Source organism: Macaca mulatta, chromosome 2 (genome assembly GCF_049350105.2).
Source record: "Macaca mulatta isolate MMU2019108-1 chromosome 2, T2T-MMU8v2.0, whole genome shotgun sequence".
In the NCBI taxonomy this organism is placed as follows: Eukaryota; Metazoa; Chordata; class Mammalia; order Primates; family Cercopithecidae; genus Macaca; species Macaca mulatta.
The window spans coordinates 189246364-189265657 of record NC_133407.1 but is presented as its reverse complement, the minus strand read 5'-3'; the positions used below and the strand labels follow the sequence as shown (position 1 = coordinate 189265657).

The 19294-nt window shown below is 36.0% G+C and overlaps 3 protein-coding genes across 13 annotated transcripts in view; 2 read left to right on the top strand and 1 right to left on the bottom strand.

Moving 5' to 3' along the window:
• Positions 1-6832, top strand: part of ARL13B (ADP ribosylation factor like GTPase 13B) — a 71976-nt gene extending 65144 nt beyond the window's left edge. For 5 of the 7 annotated variants that reach the window (XM_015129242.3, XM_015129235.3, XM_015129222.3 and 2 more), the window contains 3 exons: positions 961-1077; positions 2363-2431; positions 4739-6832. In XM_015129242.3, coding sequence (XP_014984728.1) covers positions 961-1077; positions 2363-2431; positions 4739-4815 — 263 coding nt within the window. In that variant the 3' untranslated portion in view covers positions 4816-6832. The remainder of the gene's footprint in view (positions 1-960; positions 1078-2362; positions 2432-4738) is intronic. The other 2 variants (XM_077994056.1, XM_077994053.1) reach the window with 1 other exon arrangement.
• A 5306-nt stretch (positions 6833-12138) lies between these two features.
• On the bottom strand, positions 12139-14423 carry DHFR2 (dihydrofolate reductase 2). Its single transcript, XM_015129271.3, is given in 3 exon segments — positions 12139-12948; positions 12950-13130; positions 14255-14423. Coding segments are annotated over 2 exon segments (558 nt in total). The 5' UTR covers positions 13031-13130; positions 14255-14423; the 3' UTR covers positions 12139-12471.
• A 117-nt stretch (positions 14424-14540) lies between these two features.
• NSUN3 (NOP2/Sun RNA methyltransferase 3) overlaps positions 14541-19294 on the top strand; it is a 71788-nt gene continuing 67034 nt past the window's right edge. For all 5 annotated transcript variants that reach the window (XM_077994059.1, XM_028844709.2, XM_015129246.3 and 2 more), the window contains exons 1-2: positions 14541-14644; positions 15968-16077. In XM_077994059.1, the coding sequence (XP_077850185.1) occupies positions 14633-14644; positions 15968-16077 (122 nt within the window). In that variant the 5' untranslated portion in view covers positions 14541-14632. The remainder of the gene's footprint in view (positions 14645-15967; positions 16078-19294) is intronic.

The window sequence follows — 19294 nt, the reverse complement described above, 5'->3', positions numbered from 1 at the left end:
AGTGTTTATATGTGTTTAAGTTACAATATGTAAATAATTTTTTTAAGAAAGAACACATTCAATTCTACTAGTTCTAATGTGACTTTGGTTACATGTTTATATTGTATTGGGCCTACCTTCTTTAGGAGTTATTTAATTTGTTTATTTACTTATTTATTTAATTTTTTTTTTTTTTTTGAGATAGTGTCTAGTGTCTCACTCTGTCACCAAAGCTGGATGGCAGTGTCACAATCATGCTCACTGTAGCCTCGAACTCCAGGGCCCAAATGATCCTTCTGCCTTAGCCACCTGAATACTTGGGACTACAGGCACGTGAAAACAAAGCTATGCTTTTTATTTTTTTCCATAGAGTTATGTTGCCCAGACCATTCTCTTAACTCCTGGGCTCTCGCATTCCTCCTACTTCAACCTCCCAAAGTGCTAGGATTACAGGTGTGAGCTGCTGTGCATAGCCTTGTAGGGGTTATTTTAAATAAGTAACATGTTTAGATTTGTTTAGGGCCTTTTATGTCACATTTCAAGGATTATTTTTGGACTATTTATACCTAGAATCATTCTACATATTCCACTGAAAAAAAATGAAATATACTGAGTGACACAGTAATGAGTAGCTTATTTTCCCAGATTATTATGAATTTCATGGAAACTCTTGCAATTAGACAATTATATTTGTTTCATATGACTTTTTTTTTGTGAAAAACCTCTCAGAAATTCAAATGTAGAATTTTGGCTCTTTGTATCATATTCATTGGCCATTCATTCATTCAATAAGTTATCACTTAAAAAATATATTCTTAGTAAATGCCAGTACACATTTGATTATTGTAACAATTTCCAAAGTTGAATAGTCAAGATGTTTTTTTGTTAATAATATCAATATTTTTGTTGTATTCTTTGTTTTCTATTATAAAAGTTCACTTTTTCATAAAGATATGAAGTTTCATGTTTATATTCTTGTAGCTAATGGTAGAAAGAAAACTAAGAAACTAAGAATGAAAAGGAACCACCGGGTAGAACCACTTAATATAGATGACTGTGCTCCTGAGAGTCCAACACCACCCCCACCCCCTCCTCCTGGTGAGTGAATTGATACCGATACTGAATTTAGAAATATTGCTTTAAACAATAGAGAAAAAAAGGAATCTTGTCATTTTTATTCTGCATATTCGTTATCTTGTATATTTGTGAAGAAGAATCTTTTACTCTAATTTGGACAAAATGTGCTAACAAAAATGTCCATTGCTTTTTTGAATAAAAAAAGTTTTATGAAGAAAAAAATAAGTAAAAACTAGTAAGAAAATCATACCCAATATTTCCTAGAATATGTTCAAGTTCTGTTTGAAATATCAGTACCCACATGTTAATTTAAGTTTCATGATGGATGACTAACATTAGCTTTTAAAACATTGGACTGGCGCGGCGCAGTGGCTCATGCCTGTAATCCCAGCACTTTTTAAGGCCAAGGCAGGCTTATCACCAGGTCAAGAGTTTGAGATCAGCCTGGCCAACATGGTGAAACCTCATCTTCACTAAAGATACACACACACAAAAAAATTAGCTGGGCGTAGTAGCACGTGCCTGTAATCCCATCTACTCAGGAGGCTGGGGCAGGAGAATCACTTGAACCTGGGACGCGGAAGTTGCAGTGAGCCAAGATCATGCCATTGCACTCCAGCCTGGGTGACACGGGTGAGACTCCATCTCAGAAAAAAATAAAAATAAAAAATTGGACCTTTCATCCTGAAACTTAACATTTGAAACCAAGATGTATTAATTTTTTCTAATATATTTTCAATATACATACCCATGTCCTAAGTTGTTACGAGGATTAAATGGAGTAATGCATATAAAACACTAGGACTTAACTTTCACAATAATTGTGAGTAACTTTTCAGCACTAAGCTTAGTACCTCACCTACTATAGGTGGTCAATAAATATGTAATGACTAGAGAAATATGTGTATAGTGCCCTTATATCCCTGCTGCAAGGCTTTAGAAATTATTTGGTAACATTTTAAGAATCTCTTATCGACTCATTTCCAGTATTCAATTTATTAAGAAAATATTTAGTTTCTGCCTAGAGTTAGAATGATATCATGAGTTTGTTTTTGATAGTGGTGAAGGTGCTTTTATTTTGTATTAAAAGTTATTGAAAAGTTAAAGCAGATGTTAGCAGCCTATAATTACATTTTAAAATGTAGAAGCCATTTAAAATGGGTTTCTGGCTTTCCATAGTGTCATTCAATATATTTGAATTGACATTGAATGTTACATATGCTTCCTTTCCAGGGAGGGATCCTCTCAACAGACCTAAAGAAGCCTTGTTTAACAGTGTTTTTAAAATGTTTTTCTTTTTCTTTAGTTGGCTGGGGAACCCCTAAAGTCACTAGACTTCCAAAACTTGAGCCTCTTGGTGAAACACGTCATAATGGTAATGCAAAAGGATTGGTTTTCAGATATCATCTGTACATGTTACATTAACTTTTCTTTAACCTGATAACTTCAACAAACTTATGTTTTAGTTTTGGAAGCCTGTCAAATCCACAGCCATCCTTTTTCATTATACTTTTTTTTCATTTTATTTAATTTTTTATTCTTAAGTGTGCTTTACATCTATATCATTTGATTTGGTGTTTACCTTAGAATACAGAGGTGAAAAGAATCATAGCTTGTGTTTATTATCCATGATATATTTATACAAGGAGTTATAAAAAGGAAAGGTTTTAAAATAATTTAACTATGAGACCTTACAATTGTAACTTAAGTGTTAAAAAGCTGTAGTTTTCTGTATATGCTCAATATACTCAGTGATAATGCCACATCATTTTTTCTCTCTACTCCTAATAAGACAACCAGCGCTGAATATTAAAGTGAAGATCAACACAGTTTATAAAATCAGAGATCGAATCAGTAAACCTAATAAAGTTTGACTAAGTAGAAAGTTACTAACATTTTTGTTGAATTAAGGGAACAATTTTCTTTGAATATAACTAACATGCTATAGTCTAGCTAGTTTATGGCATTAGAATTCTAGGATGCAAAAACTAGAGGAAGGATGTTTAGGAGAAGTAGAGAACTGCCTTATAAAACAGGGAGAAGTTCTGATTCAGACCATCATCTAGGTCTCTTCAGTAAAATATTTCTAGAATGCAAAAGAATTATAGATAATTGTAGCTGAATAAACTTGTTTGTTAAGAACATCCAATTCGTTTTTTGATGGCTCTGTATTTACCTAGTCTAGAACTTGGTTTCACTTACTAGGAAAAAACTCAGAAGTTTAATCTTTAGAAAAGCATTACCATATAATTTGAAGTTATATCAAACCAGTTTAAATATTTTTATTTAAAAAGTACATAAATATAAATATGCTATTTGCTTTTTTCCCCCAGAATTCTATTTAGGTCAATAATGAAATATTTCTTGATAATTGTTAGTGAAAATTCGTTGTTTTTTTTTTTTTTTTTTTTTAAAGACAGAAAAGTTTGTCCTTAGACTATAGCAGAATTAGTGAAATGGTATTTTCAGTGAACTCTCATATATCTGTTTAGTTTACTGACTTTACATCATGATGTTTATATTGACTACAGAAGATTTCTTTCTTTTTTATTATACAACTGTTAGTGAACTCATGTACATCAGATACATTGTCAATGTAAATATTCACTATGTTGTCAGAAAACTAGGTAATGTTAGTGTGTATATTTATATGTACACACATATACATATGAAGAAAAAATATCAATTTTTCATATGACATATTTTTTCTGTTATTGAACTCATTTAACATACAAGTATTTTGTTGTTCGTTAAAACATTGGTAATCACAAGATGAATAAGATGTACATTCTGCCTTTGTGAGGATCCTACTGTATAGAGAGGACAATTCTTCAGCTTACTGTAGAATATATGACAATGAGTTCTGTGGTGTACAGTTAGAGTACTATGCACAGTAGGAGTACTGTGTGCATGGGCAGTTAGGGGAAGTGGCATTATAATGAGGTATTCAAAGAACGAGAAGAGTCAGTAATCAGAAGAAACAGACTATTTCAAGGTGGAGAGGCAGGACAGAATATTGTTTAGTTGGAGAATAACATGAAGTTGCCAGTGATAGGAGATTAGGTGTATGTGCATTGAGTGGGTAAGAAAGAGAAAATATGAAATTACAGTGTTGAAAGTGGAGTTATGGCTTAGGGCCAGATTGTGAAGGCTTCATATATATGGTAAGATGTCTGAACTTGCTATAACTTTTCAAGAAATGCTTTTATTTTTAAAAGGGAAAATGCTATTATTAGATTTGGTGCTTAGGAAAGTATTTTTTGTTGCAATGTAAAGTACAAACTTGATAGTGGCTATATTTGGGGTAAGAATCCAAATTTGGGGGCTATTGCAGTAGTCAAAGTAAGAAGTAAGGAATGGAAATTGGATTGGAAAGTAAAACATAAGCAAGGAATGTTTTAACCATTATAATAAGTAATATATGACTAATTCATGTGTGGATTGAAAGCAAAAGGAATAGAGTATAATTTGGCTCAACAGGATGGAACGTTGGTACCGTCTCTTAAGATTTAAAATGCATGAGAGAAAAGGAAGTCTGCTTTAGAGAGGCATGCCAAGATTCTGTAAGCTTATCTCTTTGGAAATGTCTAAAATGTCTAAATGTCTAAAAAATAATGAACTGTGTCAAAAATCTTGATTTTCCATAACTGTTTGGTGCATTTGGTTTTTTTTCTTTTCTTAGATTTCTATGGGAAGCCGCTGCCTCCCTTGGCTGTGCCACAGCGACCTAATGGTGATGCTCATGATGTGATCTCATAAACAAGACGTATGGAGGAGTTCTCTTAATATCAGCAAGGTGAAGTGGGACATTCTTCTTTCTCAGAAGAAGAAACATGTTGTATATTGATGACCGGGGCAAGATAACCATAATGATTTTAGTGAGAAGATTAATACTCAAGGACCTGACTTGATAATTAATTATTTGTGTTCTTCATGGTTAAAAAATAAAGGAAGCACAATGACCAGTACATAAAATCAGCATTTGGACCAAATTAGCAAGATTTACTGTTGACTCTGGTTTATACATCCCCACTCATGAGGATACTTCTGAAGGAAAACTTTAGAAAAAGAGCCAGTGAACTCAGCACTTTCTTTACTATTTGTTCAATAGCCTGTATTTCTAGATATTAAGTATTTTTTGTAAGATACATGCACATAGAAGGGGGACTTCTAGGAATTTATAACCAAAATTTTAAAACTATTTTTATATTTTTTTAAATCTTTAAAAATTTTAATTACTATGATATTGATTATACACCCTTTTTTTATAGATGATTTGTTTAAATTGTGTCTGGAAAATAGAGTTGATTTACTTTCAGACATGAACTATACAAACAGGATATATTTATATGGCTTGAGGTATGTTTTGTAATAGCATTGTTCTTTAAGTGTAAGTCATAATTTGACCTAATTTAAAAATAATATATTTTTGAAATAGATTCTCAGATCTTTATTCTACCAATTATATGATTTGAAAACAGTACTCAGTGAGAGAGACTGGAAATACTTTTTGTACCTAAATGTTTTTGAAATTAATCAAAATATATTCTGTGAGATACTGTTAAAAGTCTCAATAAAGTCCTATTTTAAAGGTTAGACACTTTCAGAGATCAAGGTGCTCCCTATACTCCCTTGTTCCATCAGAAGCTGCAGTAACTCTTTTAGGTGATTCTAATTCTTTCATGCCTTGAAATTAAACTATGAAATTAAAGGCAGAAAGACTGGAAAACCTACTGCAGGTCCAAAGACTTCTGTTTCACAACTGGGAAACAGCTTGTGTACTAAAGTAACGAGAATAAAAATGTTGGCCCAAAATTACTTTTATAAATAAATAATTCCAAAATAATTTCTTAATTTAAGATGATAGCACTTCTCTTGCACTTAAGAATGGCATCCATAAGATTCTGTATTTGGCATTTAGACAGACTTCTAGATGTATATTTTGAATAACAGATTCATAATGTTACATTTAATTGAAAACAAACCTTTATATCCCAGTGAAAATAGTATAAACAGAATGATTTTTACATCACCTTGTTAAGATTGGTGCTTTTGGTAACTTGTACTGACACAACAGACATATACTAGTATCTGATAATAACATTAAGTACATTTTTTGTCGTTTAATATATTTACTTTAAAAATTTTACTTCAGAACATGAGATTTTATTCACATTTTTTAACTCACCGAATTTTAACAATTAGGTCACCTGTACTCCAGTCAGCATTGTATATATTCTTGGAGTTTGTACATCGGACTTACCAAGCACACTGAGTGAGTTAAAAGCATTTGACTTCAGATCTAAAATTCATAACAACCTGAATTTGAGAGGTGGCTGAAATGTGATAAAAAGCAATAAGAAAAGACAGAATGTAAATTTTGAAAAGGATTTTAAAGGGAAAATTGCACAGCTTTTTGTAACATTTACTTAATTTTAAAACTAAACTCGTTCTTTTGCCATCTTTTTAATATTTATCTCGGGAGTATACATGTTTTTAAACTTTTTGTTTTCTATCTGTGTTTACTATAGTGTAGCTACTAACTTCATTTAATAAAAATAAATGATTTTGAAATTAAATATATAGAATTCACATTTTATATAGCTCTCTCAAAAAAATAATTTTTATTCCTTAAGCGTTTTAAAAACATTTTAAAATATGTTTTGTAAATCCAGGTGTATTTTAACAATTAAATGCCTATTTTGTTATATGTTATATTTTTATTCTTAATTCTGAATTTTGACATTTTCACACAATAAAATAATTTATGTCAACATTCTGTTTCTCTTTTCATTTGGTAGATTTAAATGATTTCCTTTGGGTAATAAAATAGGTAAAGATTTTTAAATATGATTATTGAAAAACAGTTTAAATGAGTAGATTAAAATAATGCATTTTTTTGTTACTTTACACACAAAACTTTTTTCTCCCTGCAAGTTTTTATGTATGTGGGAAAGAAAGTTGTGATTTTAAATGCAGCTACAAATAGCATTTCACCATACAATGTTAGAGGATTTGATGTCTGTCTTGTGTTAAAGCTATTGGTCAACAGATATGTTTTTATTTATTTAAAAGATACTCTCATGTGCCTTTATGTGTAAAATGCATATTTTATAGTATACATGATATTGTATGTAACTGACTTCAAATATAAAACTATGCATAGAAACAACACTAGAAAGAAATGTAGTTTGATTTACTTTTGTATTGAGGGAGGCAAATTTATAATATTTAAAATTATTTAAGTACCATGTTTTCTGCAAGTTTAAAATTAAGTGCTTTTATAAATGCCAGACGAAGACTAGAATTCCCGTAATATGTATAACCTGTGAACAGCCTGGAGCAGTTCACTTATAGAATACAACTAAAGCAATCAAATGCTTCTAGGTAGCAAAAGCTATTCACAAACTAAATTGTTTATATGACTAAAACTGTAGCTTATAAGCTTTATCATCCTTGGCTTTACTTAGTAAATTTTTTTTGCTAAGTGGAATATGCTTTGCAACTGAGATTGTGCTAATAATGGTTTAGTAGTTTATCAGGAAATATATTCCAACTGATCCAAAGAACAAATTCAAAGATTTTAAAATTTTCAATTAAGTATGGCATAGGTTATCAAAATAGCAATAATCCTATATCTTTACAGAAACAGAATAATAGATACCTGTTTTTGGAGGGGGGAAGAAAAGAAAGCCAGAAATGAACTTCCTTTAATGAAAGAGATCAGCTTATAATTAAATGGAAAATAGGAAAAAAGTTCATTTGCTTATTGAGGGCATAAGTTGTAAGTTCCTTCTGTGTGCAGATGAGGAAACCATTTACAACCTAGGTAAGTGCTTTGGATAAGTGGTTTCCAAATTTTTATTATATCTTCTATCAGAAAACATTTTTAATATACATTGATGTTTATGTTATCGTATTAGTTCGCTAGGGTGGCCATAGCAAAGTATCACAGACAGGTTGCTTAAACAACGTAAATTTATTTTCTCAGTTCTGGGGCCTGGTAGTCTGAGAGCAAGTTGGTGGGTTTGCTTTCTCCTGAGGCCCCCTCCTTGCCTGAGAGATAGACACTGTCTTGTGTCCCCACATGGCCTTTTTTCTCCACTGCCCACCCACCCCCGGTGTCTCTGTGTGTTTGGTATTCGATTTTCTTCTTTTAACTTAACTTTTTAAAGGCCCGTCTCCAAATATAGTCACATTCTGAGGTTAAGGGGTTAAGGCATCAACATGAATTTGGGGGGACAACTTTCAGCCCATAACAGTTAACATGCTTGTTCTACTGCATTACGTACATTTTAAATACACTTCCCTAAAAAAAGATATTTTAAAAGACTACATAAAGCTTAATAAAAATAAAAGTCATTATATTTACTTCCTAGACACCGTGGATTGTCTGCTGGAGTTTGTACAGACCACATTGGAACCCAGAATTTTAGTAAAATGAGAATCTCACCTGATCTTTAAGCCTAAGATTGCCTGTAACAATGCTGTGTTCTCTAGCATTGATCACAGGTTTCCTGTTGTGTTTTTCTGCCATATATTTTAAGGAGCTGAGGGCTCTCTTGATGTCATATTGTATTACTACAAAGCCTGTCCTTTTTGACGACATAAACCTCTATATGAACATGAAGGGTTTTGACACACATTTTATATAAATATGAAAATTCATAAAACATAGCTAGTTTAGGAGTTATTCCATAAATTACTCTGAAATACTTCTTAGATCAACTGACCTTACAGTAAAATTGCTTAGGTATGTAAAAATTTGTTTCCTGCCTAGAGGTACGTCCTTACTAAGCTGCTCTTGGTTCTTTAACACTAACATTAAGAAAAGCACAAAAAAACAAACTAATGTGACTTATGGTATTTGTGTCAGCTCAATGTCTTACGTCTGCAGTGGTTTAATGCAAGTTTGCTGCTAACAGTTTTTATTCCTAAAACTCAATGTAGAATTGTTTGTTCTTTAGTAGCTATTTGGGGTGGGGGTGGGGAGTAAAATCCATTAACATTCTCATGATACACATCTATTGATTCTAGATAGATTAAGAGGTTAAACATGAAAGATCAAACTATGAAGAGGTAAGGGGAGAAACAAGTGGCTTCACTCTGGGAAAAAATGTATAAGCCTGAAAGCAGTGGAATCAATAAACTCAATTTACAGTGGACACACAAAAAATTTTAAATACCTTCACACTTAAAGTCAAATGGTTATAAGAAAAATGGGGAAAGTATTTTAACATCTGACATGGTTATCTCAAATATAAATAAGATGATACTAAGACACCTATAGATAAGTGAACATGAGTGGTAATCTAAAATGAAATAACTGGTAAGTTTTGAAAAACCTACCCAAACTAAGGGCATAATTAGGCATTATAAGGAGATTATTAGAGATTCAGACAAAATTCATAAGCAAAATTGCTTATTTAAAATCAGAAAATATAAAGATGCTGAGTCCCAAAAATATGTGGTAAAATTAATATGACCTTTTTCCAAGTGTAACACATTGCCTTGCTCTAACAGAAATAAAGTATATGATTCTTACTACATTCTTAAAATTCTTTTTTTAATGAATGAGTATAACTTTTAAGATAGAATTATTTTTATTAAAGAAATATATGAAAAATGGTTAAGTAAAATCAAATGGCACCAAAAGTCTTACAGTGAAAACAGCAGTCCTGCCACTTGTTCTTTCCAGAGGCAAGCACTTTTCATTCTCTTAGTTTTTCCTTCTGGTAGTTACCTTCATGGGTTTTACAAAATTATTTTTTTTTTTTAGTTTTTCAAGTGAATGCATATATTCATACATATAATTTTAAAAAGCCTCTTCAGTTTATAATGCATCCTAACAGTCCCCTGCCCCATCCCTCCTAATTCTCCAGAGCAATGACTTCTAACTCTTCCAGCAACGTTCTATTTTTTCTTCACGTAACTACTTAGTCATTTCTTGATTATGTTATACATTAGTGATTTCTTGATATGACAGATGAGGATTTAGCTCTTACACCATCACTATCTTCACTTTTCCTCTCATATTGTCCCAAAGTAATTACCAGATTTAGGGGCTAGGCAGTCACCACATCATTTTGACTATGTACATATTGCTCATTGTTGAGAAAAACAGCGTATGATGCTCTTCCTATCCTGTACTTCTTCCTGCCCTAGAATTAATGATTGCCTAACCAACCTTCCCCCCCGCCTTTTTTTTTTTTTTTTTTTTTTTTTTTTTTACTTTTGCTTTATCTTCAATGCATTTCTTTCCAAATGCCCCAATCTGGCAATAACCTATTATTTTTAAGAGAAGGGATCTCACTGTGGTGGCCAGGCTGGTCTGGAACGCTTGGGTTCAAGCCATCCTTTTGCTTAGCCTCCTGAGTAGCTGGGACTACAGGCATGGGCCATTCCACCCAGCTAACCTATTAATATTTTTACTGTTTCTTTTTAAAGCTAGCTCCATAGCTGGAATATTGTCTGTGTTAGATCCTATTTGCTGGATCCATGTCATTCTCTGGTTTGTGTACTCCTTAATTTTGCTGGAGTATTTTCTCCAATAGCTTCCCAAGAAAGGGTACATGTAACCCCTGAGTCTTTGCTTGTCTAAACATGTATTATTTTACCTTCACTCTTGATTATTTGGCTGAATATAGATTTATCAGTTGAAAATAACTTTCTAGAATTCTGAAGGCATGGTTCCATTGTTTTCAGATTCTTTTTTGAGACAGGGTCTCTTCTGTCACCCAGGCTGGAGTGCAGTGGCATAATCACGACTCACTGCAGCCTTGAACTCGCTGGCTCAATTGATCCCTCCATCTCAGCCCTCTGAGTACACGGGACTACAGTCGGACTACAGTCGTGCGCCACAATGCCCAGCCAATTTTTGTTATCTTTTGTAGAGATGAGCCTCCACCATGTTGCTCAAGCTGATCTCAAGTATTCCACTCGCCTTAGCCCCCCTAAAGTGCTGGGACCACAGGCATGAGCCACCATGCCTGGCCGGTTTTTAATTCTCTACTTCTTTTATTTCCCAAAGGCATCTCAAACTCAGTGGGCCCAAAACCAAAGTCAAACTCCATCAGAATATCCTGCTACTTCCAACTTTAAAATACATTTTAAATCACAATTTCTTACTACATGCAATCCTTTGGTTCAAATTACATCATCCCTCACTCGAACTTAGAATTGGTTTTCCTGCTTCTGTACTTTTTTAAATTATAAAATATTTCAAATAAACCATGTGTGGCTTTATACATTTTACTAAAAGAATGAAGATCTGCCAAGTGCAGTGGCTGACGCCTGTAATCCCAGCACCCCGGAGGCCGAGGCAGGAGGATCACCTGAAGTCGAGTTCAAGACCAGTCTGACCAACATGGAATGTCCCCACCAAAAATACAAAATTAGTCTGGCATGGTGGCACGCGCCTGTAGTCCCAGCCACCCAAGAGCCTGAGGCAGGAGAATCGCTTGAACCTGGGAAGGCGGAAGTTGTCATTAGCCAGGGTTTCCGCCTGGGCAACAAGAGTGAAATTCTGTCTTAAAAAGAAAAAAAAAAAAAGTACGAAGAGCTTACATACTTAAACATGGAATTGCTTTAAGTGCTTGGCATTCACTGTTCCTGTACATTCCAGCAGCTTCTTACAGCAAACACCTGGGACTCCCTATAGAGTAGCTGGCGTACGTTCTGCCCACACACAGGACAGGGAGCTGACAACCAAGGAGCGGGGGGATTAAATACTCCAGCTTTCTCCCCTCCGTTTCCCTGTATCTCAGCAGTATGGAGCTTGTTACCAATGAGAACCTCACTGACTTTGAACTGATTTTTACCTTCCCAGTTCCATTCCTCCATACTTTGATGACTTCTGGTATGACCTAGCAAATAAACTGCTTTCACTGAAATTTCAGTCTTTGAATCTGCTTTGGGTTCCCCAATCTAAGACAGAAATATATTCATTTTCCCATCACTGGACTTCAGGTTGTTTTCGGTTTTTCACTGTTACAAACAAGGCTGCAACATTTGTCTACAAACCTCTGGATATACATGTAGGAAGCTTTTTGGTATTTCCCACCAGTGAAACTGCTCAGTTGAAGGGTATGTGCATCTTCATCTTTAATAAATACTACCAACATTAGAAAAGTCCGACAGTATCAAGGACTGGCAAGTGCCACATGTGATGGGTGTGGAATGGCAGCTCACTGTAGCAGGTGCTGGGGACTCAGTCGGGGTCTTGGAGAGACACTTAGTTATAGCAAGAATGTTTCATAAATGGTATCTGATATAGTCAAGATTAGTGGGGAATAAGCACGTTGCTTAGAAATAATTATCCATAGATCTGAAGTCAACAAGTCTCTTTTCTAATGTAAAAATGCATACTTTTTTCAGAGGGAGGGGGAACAACTTAAACCAGAAAACACCTTCATATTAATCAGTCTTCTCATATACTTCAAATTTGCACTTAATGCCTTTCTCCTCCTGGACATCAGAGAGAACACCTGGGTATTCTGGCAGAAGTTTACATTTCTCCAATTTCTGAAAAAAAGTGTCACTTTCAAAGTCCTGCATGATCCTTGTCACAAATAGTTTAAGATGGCCTGGGTGATTCATGGCTTCCTTATAAACAGAACTGCCACCAACTATCCAAATCATGTCTACTTTATTTGCTAATTCTGGTTGTTCAGTAAGTTTTAAGGCATCATCCAGACTTCTGGCAAGAAAATGAGCTCCTTGAGGAGGTTCCTTGAGTTCTCTGCTGAGAACTAAATTAATTCTATCCTTTAAAGGTCGATTCTTCTCAGGAATGGAGAACCAGGTCTTCCTACCCATAATCACCAGATTCTGTTTACCTTCTACTGAAGAAGGTGTGGTGGTTCTCTGGAAATACCTGAATTCATTCCTGATTCAACGGCCAGGGCAGTTCCCCATTCTTGCCGATGCCCATGTTTTGGGACACAGCGACGATGCAGTTTAGCAAACGAACCATGACAGCAGCGGTTAGCACCTCCGAGCTTGCTGGCTACACCAGCAAGCCAGGCCAAGACTGCCGCGAAATTCCCTTTTTCAAATTATTTTACATGTCCACACTGCAAAATACAATACCACTGTATTAATTAATTGCAACATTCTGGAATAAGCATAGAAAAATAAATTGTATAAAACATGTAAATATATAAAATATATTGATAAAATATAAATTTATAAAATAAAAAATAGAGGCTGACAGGTTAGACCGACTTTTCCACAAACATTAAACAGATGGCATCCAAGAGATGGCATCATTTCATTCCTGAATAACATTGTCTTTTGTACCAAATCTAAATTCTAATAAGATGCCTTTTTTAGGTGACTTGGAAACTTGTTTAAATAAATATATTAAGCTTCAAATCAGATTAGTGGGAAAGACATATTTTTACATGAATATAAGACTTGTACCTATAGCATGTACCTATACTGATATGAGCATCAAGGGACAACTCAAAATGATGATTATTAAATATCAGGGACCATATCAAGCTGATTTTTTCTAATTGCTGATTGTTGCTACAAATGATAGTTACTGAAGCATGACACCAAAAGAGCAAATAAACTATTCCTATCAAAATAGGCGTAATAAACAACTTCCTTGAAGAACCATTAAACTTCGCTCCTTGTAAAGGTGAATTGGGGAGGCTAGAGTGGAGGATCCTTTTGGTCTTCACACATCTGGTATCAACGCGATAAAAATCACAATGATCGCAATAGTGAAAATAATAGCAGCTAACATTTGGGCATTTACTGTTTCCAAATCACTGTTGTAACCGCTTTACACTTCAGTTTAATCATTTAACACTCCCCATTAAAAGAAGAGATTATCCCCATGGGCCAGGTCTGGGGAAAAGCATGACTTAATTTCTTTTTCATTACATTCCACCCTTTTATCCTTGGGTACTGAATGTCTAGGCTAACAAGGGTCATTAGATTTGGTAGATTAAGTCAGTAACTAGCTTCGCTTTGAGAATATTTTAAAGCAGTCATCATACAACATAACCCCAAAACTCATTCTTTTGTTGAGCCCCAGCAATACACAGAGTGTTTAGCACAAAATGCGACTATCTTTTTATTTCTTTATTTTTTGAGACAAGGCCTCGCTCTGTCGCCCACGCTGCAGTGCAGTGGCGCGATCACGGGTCACTGCAACCTCAAACTCCTGCTCAAGCGATCCTCCCACCTCAGCATCCGCAGAAGCTGGGGCCACAGGCGCGCGGATGTGTGACTTTCTAAGGTCTGGAAGCCCAGAGCTACGCCGAGCAATGCAAGTAGCCAAAGTCGCTTTGACCCTGGCCCGCTTCCTCCGCGTCCTGGGAAGTATCGGCGTTTACCAGCTACCGGAAGTAACTGCGCGCGACATTTCCCGCGGGACCTAAGCCTCTTCGACGAGATTTCTATAGCGCTGACAAATCAGTATCTCGCGAGAACTTGAAGAGGCACCGTGAGAATGAAAGCGGGTTCCCGCTAATCCCGGAAGTCAGACTGTTCTTTCAGTTGCGTGGAGGCGTTTTGATGCCGTTTCGCTTACACCTCTTGTTTGAAAGCTCTCAGCGGGACAATGCTGACCCGGGTGAGGCCTGGGGCCCGGCTGGGTACCTCTATCTGAATGAGACGCTTCTGGACGCGGCCGAGGTGGTGAGGGAGGGTGCTGGGAGGGGGGAACATCACCTTTGTTCGTCCACTCGGGAGATCAGCGTTTCTTTGACTTTACTGTCAAGCCCTGAAGTAATGCTGAGTGCAGTAATGCTGAGTCCCTTCCGTCCAGCTCGCAGACTTCTGGTACCCACTCCCTCCAGTTCTTGGAGGGCTGAGATTTGTTTTCTGTGTCATAGCGGTATCCCGGGAGCTTAGAACAGTATCTGTTACATAGTAGGCATTGAATACACTTTTCTTGGATGCATAAATGAAACAATTGCAGGGAAGTTTCACGAGGAATTGGAGTGACTTTTTTCCCTCTAAATTAACTTTTCACTTAAAAATAATGAAGAGTTGCAAAGTTAGTACAGAGTTCTCAAATGCCTTTCACCAAGTTTTCTTGATGTCAGCATCCACGGTGACTTTTTAGTTTCATTTAGAGACAAGGTCTTGCTTTGTTACCCAAGCTGGAATGCAGCTGCTCCATCATCGCTCACTGCAACCTTGAACTCCTGGGCTCAAGCGATCCTCCAGCCTCAGCCTCCCTAGTAGCTGGGACTACAGGAGCGGGCCACCACACCTGGCTAATTTTTTTTTTTTTTTTTTACTTTCCGTAGAGACAGGTCCTTGATATATTTCCCATTCTGGTCTTGAACTGGGAAATGATCCTGTCGCCTCTTCCATGCAAAGCATGAGCTAGCTGGAGTACAGTGGCGTGATCTCGGCTCATTGCAGCCTCCACCTCCTGAGTTCAAACGATTCTCCCACCTCAGCCTCCTGAGTAGCTGGGGTTACAGGCGCCCACCACCACTCCTGGCTAATTTTTGTATTTTTAGGAGAGATGGGGTTTCCCGTGTTGGCCAACCTGGTTTTTAACTCCTGACCTCATGTGATCCTCCCGCCTCCCCCTCCCACGGTGCTGGGATTACAGGGGTGAGCCACCCACCCAGCCCTTACAGTGACTTTTTAAAATTAATTTTGTTCCTTTTGACAGTTTACTCAGCCCCAGTAGATTCCGTTTTAACCTTTGCTTCACGTTTGGAAAATAATTATTTGGAAAAACCTTGCTTTTTCATAAGTAGGTAATGTAGTACAGTTTTGGTACATGTAAGGTATTGCTTCCATTTCAAGAACTAGTAATTATCCAAAAAAAGTGTTCTTGTCTTGAAAAAAAAAAAAAAAGACCTTGCTAATGTTGACGTTCAATAAATTTGTAATAATATCACTGTGTGTCAGCAACTTTTTCTTATCGTCATAGCTGAAAGCAAAATCAGAGGGGAAGCTTGCAAAACAGATTTGCAAAGTTGTGTTGGATCATTTTGAAAAACAGTATTCCAAAGAACTTGGAGATGCCTGGGATACAGTAAGGTTAGTATAATTCATCTCAATGCTTTGTGATGGGATAGACAAAGTACAGTATGTAGTCCTCCTTTTTGTGGGAGGGATGCTATAAGTATAAAAGCCAAAGGAATCTAAATCTGGTTGCCCTTTCCTACTGAAGCTATAGAAAGGAACAACTAAGAAGAAATAGATTGAATCATAGCATGAAGGAAAGGGGAAAGAAAACTTTGTAGGGATGGTAAGCACAAATTGTTATGCCTTTGCTTTGAGCAATTGCTTTTATCCTTGAAATAGGAATGTCCACTTGTTTGACAAAATTAATTATACTGTAAAAGAAAAACCATAAAACTTGGAATAATTGACTGGTTTCTGAAATTTAAAAGATAATACAACAAATCTTTAAGGCCAGCACTGTTTTATCTTAGCCAAAGGTACACTTTATTCGGTAATCATATTTCTTTCCTATGTCGATGGCTGGGTATATTTTGAACACGTGCATATACACACAAAATTATTTAAATATACTATAAAAACAAATAAGGAATGTTTAACGCATGGAAGTGGGAGAAATGTGATTTGTCTGTTTGGTAAGCTGCTGTTAATGTATGGGTTACTGTATGGGTTCTTGGCATTGAGTGCCTGATAACACTATATAACGCTTTCTGGAATACAGAGCAAGACCGTCTGCATGTCCAGTTTACATGCCGTCTAGTTAATATTTATGGGAGGAGTGAGGAGATGGGTGTGGTTACAACTATATAAACTAATTTGTAAATACTGTGATCCAAGTATCTAACAAAGCCTGAGGGTACCAGCAAAGGCCTGAAGGGTAGCTGGGTCTTGGCGACTTATAGGATTTACTTTGACAAGAAGAACTAGACCTTCTAGGTAGAGGGAAGAAGGTGCACTGTTCATGAAGTTAGGGCAAACGTCCCCTACATGTTGCGTGAGGAAGAAAGTTTCATGGCTACAGATAATATCTGAAACTTGGTCCAGACTAGTTTTTCAGATGGTTGGCTTGTCCGTTTTTTTCTTGGATCAACTCTTAAGCATTTCTCCTTTCCAAAGGGCAGTTCTAAGCATTTTTCTAAAACTAAGTTTTGGCTAATAAAGATCACAAAGTCTGAGGTGATTCTGAGATAAATTAAGCTGTTATAGAAATTGGTAAATGCTGTGATATGCAAACCGTTTATATTTGTGGGTTTTATTTCAAAAGTATTGAAAATCTTCAAATGGGTATTTTCTGTCACAGTGATGAAAAACTGGATAATAAAGTATGTAATAAATTCATGAGGTTTTCAGTATACAAAGGTACTCAAGTAGAGTATCCAAATAACCAAACACTTATTGCATGCTTACTGTATGCCAGACAATGCTGACTTACATCATCCTCCGAACAAACCCGTTAAGAGTTTAAGTAACTTGCCCAGGTTCACTCAGCTAATAAATGGCAGAACTGAGGCTTGTGCCTAGGTTGTCTGACTCAAGAACTCCCACAGCTCATCCTTGTTCTATACTGTCTCATATCTGGGATGTGATTTAAAAAAAAAAGACAAGATTTCAAGAGGTATTTTTTTTTTTTTCTGTAGACTTTGTAGCAGTCTGGCTACTCATATTCTATAATGACTTATTTTTCTACTTAGTGTACGCAGAAAGTCATATACTTTTATTTGATCCTAAACAAAATGAGCAGTGAACCTCAAATCCATTTAATTAGCTGTGCCTTCTGCTTCATCTACCCTATTGTTGAGTTTTCATGGTAATTTAAGTTTTGCATAAACACGCAGTAAATTTGCCGTAGGCAAAAATAAAGGTTTCTCAGCTCAGGAAGTAGTCTGAGCATGGAAGATGGTATGGGGAAATAAGAACAGAATGACGTATTTTGTTTTTTAACTGCTTATTTGCAAGACATAATGTACTTGTAGAGTCTACTTCCAGGGAAAGTCAAGTGTTTTTTTTTTTTGGGGGGGGGGGGCCTATTCAGAAAGTAATTTATTCAATATTTTTAGTTTCCTGTAGTAGTGAGGAATATTTAGTGTTTAGTTTTGCTCTTTTTTAACAACCTCTCTTGTCTAGTCATCCTCTGAGCAGTCCTTTAAAATTGAAGTTTACGCTGGTTCAATGTTTGCTCTATTTGTTGCCTTCATGTTCTCCTCAGGTAAGCCCATTCATGGCATGACTTTTATCACTATGCTGTCATCTCAAGCTGTGAGGTTCTTCCCAAGATTCAGTCCCATACTTCTGTTTTTTAGCAACTTCAGTTACTTGGCAAACTCAAAAGTGTATTATTATTTTTCCCTTCCAAACCTATGTTGCCTTTACTACCTGCATATTTTATCTGAATTAAGTGTATCACCATCAGTCTGGTTTCCTCCTTTCTTCTCTATACCTTCACTGCCTTTGTAGTAAAAAATGAACCTTATATAAACATAGGTCTGGCAACTGCCCTCAGCTCCTGGGTGGCAATCTCTAAGCCCTTGGAATGTCCTTCCTGATAAGTGTGTCTTTGTTTACCTGGGTGTTGAGGTCACACCTGATAATCTAACGATTTGATTTATGTTGAGGCCTGGGGTTCACAGGTGTCAACTCAACATCCAGAAGGGCTTGCGACTAAAAGCTATATGGACAGTCAATCATATGTACGTGACCAAGCCCCAATAAAGAGTGGATACCAAGGCTTTGGTGAGTGTCCCTGGTTGGCAGTACTCTTGTGCATACTGTCATACATTACTGCCAGCAAAAGTTAACCTCGTTGGTGATTCCATTGGAGAGGACAACTGGAAGCTTCATGCTTTGAGTTGTTGTGCATTCTGCACTATGAGTCTCTTCCTGTGATTGTTTTTAATCTGTATGCTTTCGTTGTAATAAACTGTGACTATAACTGTGATTATAACAGCTTTCAGTGAGTTTGGTTGTGTCCCAGTGAATAATCAAACCTGAGAATCATCCTGGGAATCCCTGAACTTGTAGTTGGTGTCAGAAGTGAGAGTTGTCTTTGAGACTAAACTACCCTGCCCCCTTTTAATTTGGATCTTTTAAAAAAAATGCTGTACTACTGCCATTCACTTAGACCATCACAGTCTCTTATCTGGCATATTGCAACAGCCATCTTTAGTACTTACCTGTTTGCTTATTTTAGCAACCATTTCTGCTTATTCCCCGTTTTGGCAGTGTTTGTGTACTAGGCATTGTGCTAAGCAATGAGAATACAAAAATGGACTGTATATATCCTGCCCTCAAATCC